The following is a 17,562-nucleotide window of genomic DNA, read 5'->3' on the forward strand; positions in this document are numbered from 1 at the left end:
CTGAACAATTAAAAACAAGAGAGTTAGCTAACATGCACTATTAAGTTCCTATGCACCAGACACTACTTTTGCATACACTGTGTCATTTAAAACTCAGAACTCTATGAAATAATTGTAATTAGCTCCTTTTGTTTCCAATAAGAAAACTACACTTTTTAATAGCATAACTTGCCTTGCCCAAGGTCAGGTGAGGGATTTGAACCCAAAGTGGTCTCTCTGCCAAACCATGTTCTTTCTACTCCCCAGCTGTCCTTTTGAAACCCTGGGAAAAAAATTATTAAATACACTCCCTAGACCTTAAGCATCAGGTAAGCACTTAGTTCAGCAATAAGCATTTGTGACTAAAATTCCAGGGAGAGTAATAACCATGAATGCTGATGAGCTCAGCTCCACCAGGGGCAGCTCCATCATTAGCAAGATTTATGTTTATTGAATTTGCTCGATTTATTAGGTGAAAGAGATCAAATTGCTTAATGTTCAATTAAATTGTACTTGTCGAGGACAGGGAAGTAATGAAGTCTAAAGTCTTGGCAAGGTTTATATTCTGTGGGACTCCTGTAAATGTTAATACTCTAAGGAGACTCACGGGCCATAGACCAACCACGTTCTCCCCACTCCCAACCTTCACCTAATGTTACCCTCCTCATTTTAGTTACTCCCAGAGTTTCCCAACAGACTGCTGTTTATTTAGCAAGACAAAATGAAAAAAGAGATTTGTTGGGTAGAAATGCCAAAAAAATAGTGGTTCCTTTGCATTTTAAAACCTGGATTCAAACATTTATACTATTGTAATAGTATTAAATTATGCCACACATAATAACCTTAAAATAATGATTGCCAATGTATCTGGGGCATAGGAAATATATTAAGTCTTACATCCAGGCAATTTCAGAGGAAATCAGGAATGAGGCTTCTAAAATTGATAAGAGACAAGACTGAACAACACAATAAACAAAGAGGCAAATGAAAAGAGTGTTCAACATGTTAAATTTCCAAACTGATCTACTTCCTATTTTTTCAGCTGCAAGGACAGGTAAACCACTTCATTTCCCCTTTCCTGCTCTTTAAATACCACTCTGAAGCAACAATCTGACAAGTTGAAATTTTTTTTTTAAGTTATACATACAAAGAACTTTTTTTTCTTCATTAACCAAGTAAGAATTGTTTAAAAACAGGAACTAAGCATTTGCTTAAGAATAAAGGGGAGGTTGCATTACATCGTCAACGTAGTAAATGCCACTAAACTGTTCACTTTAGAGTGCTTAATTTCATGTTCTGCGAAGTTCACTGCAATTTTTAAAGTCAAGAGAAACAAAAAATACAGGAGGGGAAAATATTTAATATGTTAACTCTGGAATTCAACTAACTTTATTTAACCTCATTTAACTAACAACCTCATTTAACTGGCAAAATGAGGCAATAAGACTAGATGATCTCGAAGGTCCTTTCTAGCTTGCATATTCTATGATTTTAAACAGAAAACATTCATTTTTTTTTTAAAGACGGAGTTTCACTCTTGTCCCCCAAGCTAGAGTGCAATGGTGTGATCTCAGCTCACAGCAGCCTCCGTTTCCTGGGTTCAAGTGATTCTCCTGCCTCAGAAGGCGTGTGCCATCACGCCCAGCTAATTTTTTTTTTTTTGTATTTTTTTAGTAGAAACAGAGTTTCACCACGTTGGCCAGGCTGGTCTCAAACTCCTGACCTCAGGTGATCCACCCGCTTTGACCTCCCAAAGTGCTGGGATTACAGGTGTGAGCCACTGCATCCGGCCTGAGCAGAAAACATTCTTATCATGGGCAGCAAAACTCTTGGAAAGACAATTTGTCTTTGAAACCTGTGGCTGTAATATAAGGTAATCACCACTAGATGACGCTGTTACCTGCAGGTGGTGCCCATCTAGATATTTTCAGAATGATGACAAACATGTAATTTAACAAACTGTAAGCGTGGACATCTAATCTTCCCATGTATTATTTTGCTGAGGAAACTGAAGTTTACAGAAATTTTATGATATTCCAAAGGTCAAGCCAGGATAAATTTTGTTTTCTTTTACTAAAAGTAATAAGCTATTAAATTATAAAGAAAATTGTGTTTTAATGTATTTTAATCTTGCTTTTTTTAAAGCTTCATAGCAGAGAAAGCTCTTCTAATATTTAAAACTCTCTTAATATTCAGAAGTTTAGATCTCAAGGTTCTGAATAACAAAGATATACCACTATCCAGTAACATTATTGGAAGAGCAAGTTCTAGATAATCAATGTAATATGAAAATAACACTAAACATAGTCAATGACTAGTCATGAAAATGTATTCCATTCAATAACAGGAAGTAAGACATCACTGCAAAGTAAAAGATGGACTATCTTGAAATCCTGATTCTGTTTTATGATTTCTTTGTATTCTGCCACTTACTTCAATCTGAGATGACCCTCCTCTTTCCTTCCCCTCTGGATCTGTTCACTATCAGATACAGTCCTAGCAACTTCTGCTTCTGGCAGTGATTTCTTTGGAAGGGGCTCACAGATTACCACACGAATGCATTAAAAGTAACGGCAGGGCCGGGCACGGTGGCTCATGCCTATGAATCCCAGCACTTTGGGAGTCCGAGGCAGGTGGATCACAAGGTCAGGAGATTGAGACCATCCTGGCTAACAGGGTGAAACCCTGTCTCTAATAAAAATACAAAAAATTAGCTGGGCATGGTGGCAGGCACCTGTAGTCCCAGCTCCTCGGGAGGCTGAGGCAGGAGAATTGCTTGAACCTGGGAGGTGGAGCTTGCAGTGAGCCAAGATTGCACCACTGCACTCCAGCCTGGGGAACAGAATGAGACTCTGTCTTGGAAAAAGAAAAAAAAAAAAAAAAGCAATGGCAAAAACTGCAATTACTTTTGCACCAACCTAGTATTTTCTTGAAATGAGCAGTGTACAACCAGCACAACTGCTCAAAACAGCTCAGCCTGCCACTGAGACTTGAAGCCCAGAAGGAAGCATAAAGAAGGCTTTGTTGTGTCAGAAGCCCTCCCAATGAGCTAATGTTTTGTAATCTGCTTCTTTCTTAAGGTAGTGGCTACTGATGCTGAGCAAAACAATTACTTTCTAGCTTCTGCTCCCTGCAGATTTGTAAATACAAGAACCTGGTCATTCTAAGAACTTTCTAGATGTCTTTCTCCCAATCATAAGGGGCACAATCTGTCTGCGGCATAAAAGGAGAATAAAATTTACTTCATCCCTCCTCTGCCTGGCTTGCCTGCTCTGGCCATGAGGTCACTGTTTAACAGACATGGGCAGCCAGCAGCTTTGTTCTAGCCATAGTTGTATTATTAGGTTCATTAAGAAGAGGTCAAAAGAAATTCAAACGTTAGTTGAATTCAAAACCTCAAACTTAGTACAGTGCTTAAGCAATTATGCACAGTGATTTTCTCAAAGTCAGACTCATCACAGTTCATGCTTCTTAGAGTATGCTTCAACTAGCCCTATTTTCAAAAGGAAAAAAAGAAGAGCAAATTTTATTTAAAAGATGTGAAAGTATGCTGGGCGTGGTGACTCACGCCTGTAATCCTAGCACTTTGGGAGGCTGAGGCGGGTGGATTGCCTGAGCTCAGGAGCTCGAGACCAGCCTGGGCAACATGGTGAAACCCCATCTCTACTAAAATAATAATTTAAAAAATTAGCCAGGTGTGGTGGTGTGAGCCTGTAGTCCCAGCTACTCGGGAGGCTGTGGCAGGTGAATCGCTTGAACCCAGGAGGCAGAAGTTTCAGTGAGCCGAGATCGTGCCAGTGCACTCCAGCCTGGGCAACAGAGCGAGACTCTGTCTCCAAAACAAACAAACAAACAAAAAAACCACACACACACACACACACACACACATATATATATATATATATATATATATATATATATATGAAAGTAAAATGTTCACTAGAACAAATCATTTAGTATCATACTGAATGGGCGATTCTAGAAAACTGAATGCCTATTCATAATCTCTGATTTCAAAGGAGAAAGGTAAAACTGCTAAGACTTTTACTTTTGAGATAAATTTGATTGCTTGTTGATATGGTTTGACTTTGTGTCCCCACCCAAATCTCATCTTGAATTGTAATCCCGACCTGGTGGGAGGTGACTGGATCATGGGGCAGTTTCCCCCACGCTGTTCTCATGATAGTGAGGGAGTTCTCAGGAGAGTTGATGGTTTCAAGTGTGGCACTTCCTCGCTCTTTCTCTCTTTCTGTCCTGTCGCCAGGTAAGAAGTGTCTGGCTTTGCCTTCTGCCACGATTATAAGTCTCCTGAGGCCTCCCCAGCCATGAAGAACATGGTAATCCTTATAAATTACCCAGTCTCAGGTAGTATCTTTATAGCAGTGTAAAAACAGACTGATACACTTGTTAACTAAAAATAAGTGTTGCCTTTTAGGATCAGATTGTTTACATGCATGCCTGAATTTCTCTCCTTTCGCTCAAACTAGAAAGATTTTAACAGGACATCAGTAAGATTATTATCATAATGAAATTTATTTTCTATTCAGAGTATTTTTTATAACAGAGAGTGGCCAAATACTTTCCTAGCACTTCCATGCAGTATAGCTCTTAGGAAAAGTGCCATGAATACAACTGACACTCCAAGGCTCAAGCTGTACAAGAAGTAAAATTTCAGAAGTGCTCATGTCACCAACGAGTAACCCATTAATCAAACTTCTCTCGCCTTGAACTGTTCTCTAATAGCTGGTGAGGACACTGAGGCAATAGCTTCAATCAGCTTTCAAAACAGAGAGTTCATGCTACAGTGCAGTCTAGCAAGGTCCACTGGTCCTCCCTGGTCAGCGTTCCAAATGCTTGCTGACTCACCCGCAATCCAGGGATTTGGGGTTTGGGAAGGGCAGCTTGTTCCAGGACACTCCTCCAGAGTTCTGTCTTCAGCAGTTTAGCAAGAAATGAAGGAGTAAGTTTTCCCCTCTATCAGGGTTTTTAAAAATTTTATTTTAACTATTCTCACCTTGAGGCAAACCATGTTTGCTTTTCTTCTGCTTTCAATGACTACAATAGGATCATAACTGGAATGTGGCTTCCTTGCCCATTGCTTTCTTTCCTTCCAATGCACCTGCCCAAACATGGTTATTTTTTAAAAACACACAATTTAGCGTCTAGTATTTTTCCCCTTATGTACGTACTGTCCCTGCTTTTTGTACCTGGCTTCTCTGCCATTCATTCCTGCTTATTTAGCCCCTTTCACAAATCCAGTACCTCTACCCCAGTTTAGTAAAGGAGGCCCTGACCATCCATAAAAGCCCCATCCTGCTGGCAGCTATTGATCTACTAGGGAATCGCAGTGGGGTGAGGATATCCCCTTAGGAGAAGGTAGCTGATTCCTACGGGAGGGCATGTATAGTTGGATAAAAGGTCCTATTTATTTTTTCTGTCCTATTATTCCCTTGAAAGTCACTGCAATGGAAGATACTGATTATAAAAACACACACATGAGAAACACCTGGGATCCTGTTAGCACGGAAGCAAGAAGGTGGTGCTCCACATCCTATGGTGGGCAGGGCAGACTCATTACTGAGAGGATGCAGGTCCCAAGTCCTGGTTTTCATTCTCTCATTTCCAACTGGCAATCAGGGTCCCGAATTTCTTCAGCCACTAACCTCAGCTGGCCTAACACAGTAATTCTGCTACAGAAATAAAGAAGTTAATTAAGCTTAGAATGTTAACACTTTCTGTGACACGTATTTTAGGGTGAGGGCTTTTTCTTGTTATTGTATATGTGTCAGTGCCTAAGAGAATCATATAATCAGAGAACCTGACAGGCCTTGCAATTTCAACTCAAAACTGAATTTAGATTTTGGATTTTAAGTTGAATGAGGATTAGGATAATTTGATTAGGTTGGTAAACATTATTTAAATTTATTAGGGAATTCAATTTGTTGTGTTTTAAGTTTGGTTTATTAGATTTATAAGAGCTAATTAAATATTTATGAGGAAAATGCTTATTAGGATTGTGAGATGGAGACCAAAGTGTTCAAAATTTTAATTAGTAGAATTTATATGTAGAAATAACTTTTAAGTTTAATCCGTTCTTTGAGACATATAAACAGTCAACAAATAAAATTGATCTTATTTTATAGAAGGTTATTGGACTTATAAATAGGATGATAAAATGTGAAAGTTGAAATCAAATTCTTAGGAATATCTAGGTTTTAACATTTAAAAATTGAGTACATTGAATGTTCATTAAAACCCAACATAGGCCGGGCGCAGTGGCTGACGCCTGTAATCCCAGCACTTTGGGAGGCCGAGGCGGGCGGATCACGAGGTCAGGAGATTGAGGCCATCCTGGCTAACATGGTGAAACCCCCTCTCTACTAAAAAAAAAAAAAATACAAAAAAATTAGCCGGGTGTGGTGGCGGGCGCCTGTGGTCCCCGCTACTCGGGACGCTGAGGCAGGAGAATGGCGTGAACCCGGGAGGCAGAGCTTGCAGTGAGCCGAGATCGCGCCACTGCACTCCAGCCTGGGCGACAGAGCGAGACTCCGTCTCAAAACAAACAAACAAACAAACAAACAAACAACTCAACATAATGGTCCTTTGTGTGCATAAAGCCTCTCTTTGACTTCCTAACTTACACTGTAGGAGCCTGGCCGGGCACAGGTGGAGCTTCTCTGCAAGTACACAGGGGTATTCGGGTCTGTGCAATTCCCTGAACACCCTCCTATCCCTCATTGTCTTTGATTCTTGGCCCCTTTCAAAGAGACTTCTAGCACTGGATAACCAGGGAGCAGTGCACGATAAACGTTGACTCATTTCCTAGAACTGGATTTGATTCATAATAATTGCTAACGCCTTTGGCTATGGCGCATTTACTGTAGGCCAATCCTCTCCCATGCATTATCACATTTAACCCTCATGAGCATGTAAGAGCCATGCGTGGATATGGAAGAAATCACTAGGATTTCAAGTGAGGAAATTAACATACGGATCACATTACCTCAAAGAGCTACTTTCAATTTGAATTCACTAATGAATTTTATTTTACAATAATCTTTTGAGAGTAGTAAAAGTATTTTCAACCTTTCTTTGGGAGGGGTGAGAGAAAGCTTTCTAAATAAATACAGGAGTCCTTTCTTTTTTCTTTTTTGGGATAGAGTCTTGCTCTGTTGCCCAGGCTGCAGTGCAGTGGCACAATCTTGGCTCACTGCAACCGCCACCTCCTGGGTTCAAGCGATTCTTCTGCCTCAGCCTCCAGAGAAGCTGGGACTACAGGCACACGCCACCACACCCAGGTAATTTTTGTATTTTTAGTAGAGATGAGGTTTCACCATATTGGCCAGGCTGGTCTTGAACTCCTGACCTCGGGATCTGCTCGCCTTGGCCTCCCAAGTGCTGAGGTTACAGGCGTGAGCCACTGTGCCGGGCCAAGAGTCCTTTCAATGAGGAACAACATAACTGGCTTACTGGCCATTTCATATAACATCCATTCAATCTAGTTCCATGGATACCAAGAGTTCAGTCCCACAGAACTGGAACGCTTGCCTGTTTTATAGATATTCTCTGTGCACGCATGACGGCCACTCGATTTCCTTTTGTATCTTTCTAGTTTGATTTTAATTTTCCATTGTAAGTGACTAGCGGTTACTGTTTCTTTAATTATAATGTTCAGGATCTATGATTGAAAGGATAAATGCTTTCATAGTGATTGTATTAATTATCATAACCTCACGAAGAGGTCTCAACTTTGGATAAAGGAGGTTGAAGTAATGTGCCCAGTGCAATGTCACAGAGCCAGGACCAAAAGCAGAAAGAGATCCCTGGATTGCCTAAACCAAAGGCAGTGACCACTCATTGTTTCACAAGTAGGGTGTTCCAAAGTGATTGTTAACATTCTTTGGAAACATATTTCTTGGAAAAGCCTTTAAACCGTGACTGCTGACAGGCCTTTTGCAACTATGGCCCAGTTACAATATTTTTTCAAGTTTAGTCCATGAGTCAAATCCCTGTCTTCCTTCACACCTCCAAGGGCATTACGAAACTTCTTGCCCTGAGATCTTTGGGAATGTCTAAGAGCCATGCACGGATATGGAAGAAATCACTAGCCGAATTGTTTGAAGACATTCCAAATTCTTTACTTTTGCAAACTGATATGAATAATTGGGTAGGTTAGATATTAGGAAGGATTGAAAAATTTTCTGTCACAGCAAATGGTGAATTTATTAAAGTATCATTTGCAGATTTAAAATACATAATATTTAGGAATAAATTATACTAATTATGCATTTCATTAAATACAACTTTACACCTGTTCCAGAATTGTTTGCCTAGTACATAGTAGGCATTCAATAAATAATAAAATAAAGAACATGTAAGTAATTTAACTAAAACTGAAAACAGGTAAATTATAAATAATTTAGATTTCATTTCAGATCATTTACTTATCTCTTCTTATAAACCACAAGCTGTATATAATTTATATACAGTAATGATAATTCTCCCTAGCATTATTTAAAGGAGTATGAATAACTCTGACAAATATCTTCTATTCCCCTATAGCACAGTCTACCTTTCTCAAAGGAAGTTGGATACATACTGACATTGCTTTGACTCAACAGATCCTCACTAAGTGCCTATTCACATCATGCCTTTGTGCTTTATTCTTTTATTCAATAGGCATTAAACAAAATCCATTTGCTCTTTCATCAGTCCCAGAACTAGAATTTTTGATTCAGATGTGTAACTCTGTCTCTTCAAACTGCTCTCTTAGCAACACTGAGAGGACCATGCCTCTGTATGTTGATCAATGTTCGTGTTTTATTAAATTTTGTTAACATTTTTCAATTTATTTTGTGGCACCTTCTGTTTCCTTTGGGACCTCATGTTTTAAAACCATCTTTCTACACCTGAGTAGTCAAGAGATTACCTGTGCTGTAGTACATTACATCGCCAATAGGTGGCATTCTCCCAACACACTAGTTGTCCCGTTTATCAAGTCTTTGTTCCGTTTACTTACAATGTCTAATTACTTTAACAATTTACTTATCAGAAATCTAATTATTTTAACAATATAAAAAGACACTGGGATCCCTGGGTACTTCAGATTCAAATGTTCAAATATGTATAATTTTCTTTCATTTGCAGATCAACGGATTTTGATTTCCATGAGATAATGGCACCCTCTATCTTGTGATTCTTACATACATTTTCCAGAACATTTAAGCTTACGTTATCTTTTTTCAGATGAAGTCTTGCTCTGTTGTCCAAACTAGAGTGCAGTGGCACGATCTTCGCTCACTGCAACCTCCGCCTCCTGGGTTCAAGCAATTCTTGTGCCTCAGTCTCCAGAGTAGCTGGGATTGCAGGCATGCACCACCATGCCCGGCTAATTTAGTAGAGATGGGGTTTCACCACGTTGGCCAGGCCGGTCTCAAACTCCTGACCTTAAGTGATCTGCCCACCTCTGCCTCCCAAAGTGCTGGGATTACAGGTGTGAGCCACCACACCCGGCGATTAAGCTTATACTTTTAAGAGTAGCAAAAAATAAAAACATTAAAAAATCATTTTAGATTAAGTGATAGGCATCACTAAAAGTTTTATTTACTGAGAATTATTGACTTGCTTTAGTTCATTAGTCCATTGAATATATAGTTTTTTGTTATTCCTGCCAATGTGTCTGTGGCTACAGATTTGATGACACATTGCCTCTTATTATGCTCATTGTTAGCTCTAAAATCAGTTTTTCTTTTAGCACACAATGTGTGAGACAATTTTAAAATCTCAGCTTTAATTCTTCACTTTGTTACTTTTCTATTCTAAGGGAGACTATTTAAGATGTGCTTTGGGATCATGGAGAGAAAGAGACTCGAGTAACACTGAAGAGGTTAGAACACAGATTCTGGAGCCAGGGTGCCTGGATTTGAATCTTCCACTTACTGGTACGTGGCCACTGACAGGCATCTTAAGCTTGCTGTGCCTCAGATCCTCTGTCAGAAAAAGGAGGGGCAGTATTCTCCCTTATCCACTGGGGATATGTTCCAAGACCCCCAGTGGATGCCTTAAACTGCAGGTAGTACTCAACCTTACATATACGATAGATTTCTATCAGATAATGGAGCTGCTACTAAGTGACTAATGGGCAAGTAGAATACACAGTATGGACACCATGGACAAAGGGATGGTCCACGTGCTGGGTGGGACACCACCAGATTTCATCACACTACTCAGAACTGCATGCAATTTAAAACTTATAAGTTGTTTATTTTTGGAATTTTCCCCTTAATATTTCGGACCGTGGTTGACTGTGGGTAACTGAAACCAGATAAGGCAGAGGACTACTGTAACTGTACACCTAAGATGGCTTGGCAAGTTAAATATCTCAATAGATGGAAAACATGTTGAAAATGCCAGGCATTGTGCTATGTATATGTTAGTTATCATTTTTATTATCACTTAGACTCAGAAAAACCAAGCAACAGAAAATCTATAACCAATAAACTCCATATCCAACCAAAAACCTCAAAGTTCTGATAACTCTATGACTTTCTTCTCTCACAGCGCTAGAAATTCTCAGCAAGATCAAACAATGACCACTCTGTGTTCATTTATGAAATGGATACAAGGGCTCGTTTTTCCTGACTTGGTTTCCCAAACAGCTCTGTCTCTCAGAGGCTGACGTGACATCACAATAAAGACCACAAATTTGAGGATCCTCCCAAAACAGTTTAGCCACCCAAATCATTTTAAGAGTGGGCAGGATCAGCGGGTACTGTGAAAGGGGAAGGAGAAGAGGAGTCAGGGGCTGCAATGGGGCAAGGAAGGCCTCCAGAAGTCTGAATGGGGAGACGGTCAGTCCATGATACATCCATGGTGAAGGAAAAATCAGGAACTTCCTCCTAGTGCAGTCTGCGGTCTGGCCTCTGTAGTGGAGCATTGAAATGGGATCCCCAGAAATGTATGAATTCTACAATTATGCAATTCGCCTTATGTAAAGCTCCCCTGACACAATTCATCACACTCATTTCCCCTGCATGTGGTACCAATATGCAAGATGCCATCTAACTTCAGAGAACACTATTTAAGCAGCCACTCCTACCTCCTGCACCTACCAGTACTCTCAGATGTAGTTGCTGCTTTAGCAAGAATTAGTGCCCGTGACCTATTGGACCAGAAGTGTGAAAGCTCGCTCTGGAGCCAAAGCTTTACTTTACACTGCACTTTAATGCTTAAAGCTGATGACAAGTGGTGCGATTTATTCCTTAAATTCCTCCAGCACTGATTCCATCAGTAACGAATTGTTCCCCAAAGCAGTACTGCACTCCTAAGGAAAATGGGATGCATGATGTCTGACAGGCTGGGATTAGTCCAGTGCTTAGATGAAGAGATAGACAATGTGGTCCTTCTCAACGATAAAGATATCCGGGAACAGTATATTTAAAAGGTTCAGTGGCAGAAACTATGAACAAACTAGTTTTAAAATTCACATATTCTTTGCTTCCTTTATGATAGATAACTACCAGCATTAACGTAGGTTTTAACAAAATAAAGTTAGATGCTATTAGATGGCTCTAGAGCTTTGCTTCCTCCTCAGAGGAAGCAGCAGCAGCTTGGGACTTATCAGAAATGCAGAATCCTGTGTTTCCCGCCTCGCCCCATCTTTTGCAAGTGAGAAACCAGAATCTGTTTTTTGATAAGCTCCCCCAGGTAACTGACATGCCCATTAATGTTTACGAAGCAGTGGTCTAGAACAGAAAGTCTTACATTAAGAACAATTATTTCTGCATTTGTCTACGCTTAATTTGTGTTCACATGCTATTAGGTAACTGTAGATTTTATAAGATCCTTTGGATTTTAATTACATTTGAAAATGCATTTGATCTGAGACGCCTATTAGTGGCAGCCATAGTTGTTAGTATCTTCTGAAAACTTACCATGTGTCAAACACTATTTGAAGTGTTCATGTATTATTTAGTTCTCACAACCACCCTGAAAGGCAGATATTATTTTCACATGAGAAACTGAGGTACAGAGAGAGAAAATTAACAAGGTCATGGGGATAAGAAGTTGCCAAACCAGGATGCAAAGGCAGGGCAACCTGGTTCTAGGGCACATGCGCTAACCCTGATGCCTTGGGGGCTCCTCTTAGTTCACTCCACTCCAGCAAACATGTGCTTTGCAACAAGAGATGGTTTTGTGTAAATGTGACTACACGATTAGGTGCCAATGAAGGGAATGCCAACTAATCATAGGACCTGTGGAAAAGTTTAATTTCTCTGTGTACTTCTCTCTGGATTCAGAATAGATGATCCATAAGGCTAGTTCTAGGTCCGTAATTTTGGTAGTATAAAAGAAAAGTTCCCCTGTGTCTACCAAATACAAAAAATTATTTTTGTGTGTGTGGTGGTGCGCGCCTGTAATAGGCGGGAGAATCTCTTGAACCTGGGAGGTGGAGGTTGCACTGAGCTGAGATCGCGCCACTGCACTTCAGCCTGGGTGACAGAGCGAGACTCTGTCAAAAAATAAAAAAAGTTCCTTTGGGGCTGCCTCCCTAATTCCTATATACTCCAACAGATACATTTCGAAAGCAGTTTTCAACATGCGTTTCCTGGAACCCTGGGGTCCTTCACAGGGGCCTCAAGAGCCTAAGTAGTTGTTCTCACCAACCAGCCCACCCAGCATCTTTAATGTCAATGAATTTGTATGCTGGAGGTTAAAATTACAATACAGTGAACAAAAAAACTACCATTGTTTTAAAAAGTAACGGACTGGAAAGCACTGATTTTGGTTTGGCTGACCATGTACACTAGAGATTCTTCTTGGACATTTTATCATAATAACTGTGGATATACAAACTAGAAACAGTATAGCAATGAAGCTAATTTTTTTTTTAAATTTGGCATGTGGTATCTTTTTTCCGCTGATATTCTGTATTTTTCCAAAAATATTATATAATACATACTTCATATGCATTTGTTCTAATCTACTTTTTAAAATGTTTTTCGAAAACTTTAGTTGAAAACAATTTATGCAATATTCTGAAATCCATATTTTTAGAATAGATTTAATATTTAAAATAAAATTCATTTTTAGAATATTGCTACATTATTCAAAAATTCATTTCTCATAACAAAATACTTGAAGGTTTTTAAACCTAGTCAATTAAATTGAGTGTAAATTTTTACAATATTTTGGGGGAATAATTTTATTTATCTATTTGAGACAGGGTCTGGCTCTGCTGCCCAGGATGGAGTGCAGTGGTGCGATCTTGGCCCACTGCAACCTCTGCCTCCCGGGCTGAAGCCATCCTCCCACCTCAACCTCCCAAGTAGCTAGGACTACAGGTGTGTACCACCACGCTTGGCTAATTTTTGTATGTTTTGTAGAGATGGGGTTTCACCATGTTGCCCAGGCTGGTCTCAAACTCCTGAGCTCAGGCAATCCACCCACCTCAGCCTCCCAACATGCTGGGACTACAGGCGTAAGCCATGGTGCCAGCCAGAATAATATCATAAATTTAAAATGTACACACTTAGCCTGGTATTTTTATTTGTCAAAATTTTCTTACTAAGCCATTCCTGCAGATGCATACATGGAGGTTCATTGCAGCATTGTTCATGGGTACCTACCCAAAGGGAATGAACTCATTATATCCAAAAGATATCTGCATTTGTGTGTTTACTGTAGCACTACTCACAATAGCAAAGAGATAGAATCAACCTAAGTATCCACCAATGGAGGAATGGATAAAGACATTCCCTTTGGGTAGGTACGCAGTTAGTGGGATCGCAGGGTAGTTCTATTTTTAGTTCTTTGAGAAATCTCCATACTGTTTTCCATAAAGGCTGTACTAATTTAAATTCAAATGATGTAACTTCTTTTTTTTTTTGAGACAGAGTCTCGCTCTGTCGCCCAGGCTGGAGTGCAGTGGCGCGATCTCGGCTCACTGCAACCTCCACCTCCCAGGTTCAAGCTATTCTCCTGCCTCAGCCTCCTGAGTAGCTGAGATTACAGGCATGCGCCACCAGGCCCGGCTATTTTTTTGTATTTTTTAGTAGAGACAGGGTTTCACTGTGTTAGCCAGTATGGTCTTGATCTTTCCTGACCTCATGATCCGCCCGCCTCGGCCTCCCAAAGTGCTGTGATTATAGACATGAGCCACTGGGCAAGGCCAAAAGATGGTAATTTTAAAATAGCTGCATGGAATCTGTTTTATAGATGTACATGATTTATTTAGACACCTCTTGTGCTGGGCACTTGTTTTTCTTCCTCCCCTAACCTTTCCCTGCCCCATCTTGCCCCAGTCCTGATTTTCCTTTTATAAACAATGCTGCAATGAACCTCCACATATGCACCTGTAGGAATGCCTCAGTAAGAAAATTTCTTTATCCATGTAATACCACTAAGCCGTAACCAAGAATAAAATCGTGTGTTTTACAGCAACATGGGCGGAACTGGAGGTCACTATCCTAATTGAAATTACTCAGAAGCAGAAAGTCAAATACTGAACGTTCTCACTTATAAATGGTAGCTAAACAATGGGTACACATGGACATATGGAATGGAGTAATATACACTGGAGACTCCAAAATGTGGGAGTCTGGAAGTGGGGTAAGGGTTGAAAAATTACCTGTTGGGCACAGTGTTCGCTATTCTTGTTATGGGTACACGAAAAACGCAGACTTTATTTACCACTATGGAATACTTGCAGGTAAGAAATCTACACTTGCACCCCTAAATATATCAATATAAAAAAATTTTAAGTTCTAACTTTCATCTATTTTAAGAGATCCTAGATTGTAAAATGTATCTTGATATAATAGATGTTAAAAATTGGGAAAAATAACCTGTGGACATTGTTATATGTCATAATTATCAGATGACCCCAATCTCAGGGATGCTGAAGTGCAAAATAACAAGCAAAGTGTAGCTTAGATTGATGATATAGACTTCAGTTATAAATACTCTGTTGGATATAAATATATTAATATACAGCAATAACTAATATAAATATATAATGATAATTAATATACAGGAAAATGCTAGGAGGATAAAAACCCAACTGTCAAAAGTGAGTATCTTTAAGAAGCAGAGTTCAACTGTGATGGGGTAGGTGGAGGGGAATATAACCTCTTTGACTATTTTAATACTTTAGGAGGAATACATGTGATTTTTGGGAAAAAATTAGACAATATAAAACCACTGCATAAATAAAAAAGATTTGAGGTAGTGTAGCATTGTGAGAAAATGACTCAAAAGCCTCACTGAACTCACATTAACTTAGTGATTTCACTTTTATCTCCCCGTGGCATCTGCTTCCAGGGCCCGAAACAACCAGTAAAGCTAGTAATTACCCCCTGCTCTACCTACATCCTCCCAGCCCTTGCAACAACCCAACAGGACAGATGTAGACGCCTCCGTTTTACAAATGAGCTGTACAGGGTGAAGTTATTTTCCCCTTGTCATGCAGCTGCTATGGCAGTGCTGGATTCCAGACTCAGTGCCAACTGGCCCCAGACCTGCCCTCTTTCCAATTCTGGGCTGCTATCATTGCCATCTAGTGCTTTGTGTATTTGCTCTTTATCCTTGGCTATTCATTTTCTTCTTACGGGAATTCCCAATTATTTTCTCTTTCATGCTACATTGGTTTTAAGTTATTTCTAAGCTGCAAAGCTAATTTTCTAAAGAGCTTGAAAGAAATATTCTAATTGAATTAACTAAAAATTAATGCATTTCCTCTTTTCAAGCAATTTTTCCCCTCTCGACCATTCTGAGAATATATTCATAATAAACTCCTTTGCTTTCTACTTGCACATGATCTTTCTAGCTTTAACAAGTCAACTTTACAAAAGGATATACTGGACACTTTGGAGTGCTTTCCTTTAATGAGAAGGTGCTATGATGGTAAAAAAGGGAAATTAGCAATCAGTGCACAACTCAACGGTCACCAAACAGCCTAGCCAGGAAGCACAAAGCCAGCACCTTCCAGGCCTCCTCCAAACTGGGAGAGGGGATGAAACTGGGAGCTTAGCCTGTCTCATCTTTTCCATTTGACCAAAGGTTTAAACCCAGATAGATCTAGAACTTGAAAGGAAAGGAGATTTGTTGAAATACTTCTTCGATTACTTTCTGTACTTTTCCCTTTTTGTTCTAACTCGTTTCTTATATCTCTACATACAGAGATTGACATGAAAATTTGGACTTTGACCTAGAATGATTTTCTACCGTCTCTAATACACATTTTGGTCTAAGTAGAAACTGTTAGGAATGAGAAGAATTGTAGTAAAAAATGAACTGCCAGGAAATATAAATTCTAAGCCTATGCCACTGATTGCTAAGTTATGTTTTTTTGGGTCATTTATCATTCATTGGGGTAATGGAATGAGAGTTTCAAAAATTAATGACAGGGTCGGGAGTAGAGGTAAACCAGGAGCCAAATGTTTATGCAATTCTGCCCTACACACACACACACACACACACACACACACACACACACACACGTGATGAAAGTAAGATATCAGGAGTGAAGGCAAAGATACAGAAGAGAATGTCAGGCTACAAAGGAGGTGAGATGAACTTGTCCCCAAAGGCCTCCTGCAGAAACCTTTGGATATGGGCTCACCTGAATCCTTCATGGGGCAGAGGGCACACTGCATGCCCCAGGCCTCTCCATACAGACAGCAGCACTCAGTGTACGTTGTCTGCTTGCCCACAAGAGGCCGGCTACACACGTACTCATCACTCAGATGTTCCCAGCACAAATCTTGGTAGACATCAGTTTCTTCTGTTTGTTCTGAAAGGGAAGACATAGTTCCATGAAAATCGCACAGTTACTCCTATTTATAAACACTGTGTTGGAAGCCAGCAAGTCTCAAAGTTTCCATCTCTATTTCTAAGAGTGACTTCCAAGTAAAAGTCTGAATCCAGTCTGGTCTTTCAATGGATCAATTCTCTGTCATCTCCAACTGGGTGTCATTCCATCAGCTGAAATTCCAGCTGCCCATCCGGTCCCGACACAATAGTTCTCTATAGCTTCCTACTTCTATATAAAATGCCCACTATCTTGCTTGTCCTTCATAAGCCATCAGGCTTCTCACTCTCCTAATCTTCACTTTTTCATTTACTCCTGTCAAACCCTACCATTTCTTTCCATGTAACAGCTATTGGATTCATGCCTTCTTATCCATTTAATCTGCCAAAGCCCTGGACTAGTGACCCTTCATCCTAGAGTCTTTAATTCCTACCTTTCAATTGACTTCATCCAAAGCAGTCTCCTGAGGCGAATGACAGATTATGCCAATTATCAGCGGCTTTTTGCCAATTATCAGTAGCATCAGGGAGGACAGGAGTTTGTCAGTGGACTTCAGGGCTCTCCACCACCCTGTTGAACTCCACCCTCTGTTCTGCTGAGCCTTATCCACATCCTCCACTCCGCTGAGTGCACCTAATTATCTTTCCCTGAATTACATTTCCCTCAGCTGCCTCTGCAGGTTAGGGATGATGAACCCTAAGCCATGGAACAACCCTGCCATCTGCTCAGCCACTCCATAGTCCATACTTAATGAGTATGTCCAGGCTATTAAA

The 17,562-nt window shown here is 40.0% G+C and overlaps 1 protein-coding gene across 15 annotated transcripts in view; it reads right to left on the minus strand.

The window, feature by feature from the left end:
• Positions 1 to 17,562, minus strand: part of LTBP1 (latent transforming growth factor beta binding protein 1) — a 450,758-nt gene that overhangs the window by 17,512 nt on the left and 415,684 nt on the right. For all 15 annotated transcript variants that reach the window (XM_009442275.5, XM_515398.8, XM_063789991.1 and 12 more), the window contains one exon: positions 16,601 to 16,771. In XM_009442275.5, the coding sequence (XP_009440550.2) occupies positions 16,601 to 16,771 (171 nt within the window). The remainder of the gene's footprint in view (positions 1 to 16,600; positions 16,772 to 17,562) is intronic.

This window comes from Pan troglodytes, chromosome 12, assembly GCF_028858775.2.
Source record: "Pan troglodytes isolate AG18354 chromosome 12, NHGRI_mPanTro3-v2.0_pri, whole genome shotgun sequence".
NCBI classification, from domain to species: Eukaryota; Metazoa; Chordata; class Mammalia; order Primates; family Hominidae; genus Pan; species Pan troglodytes.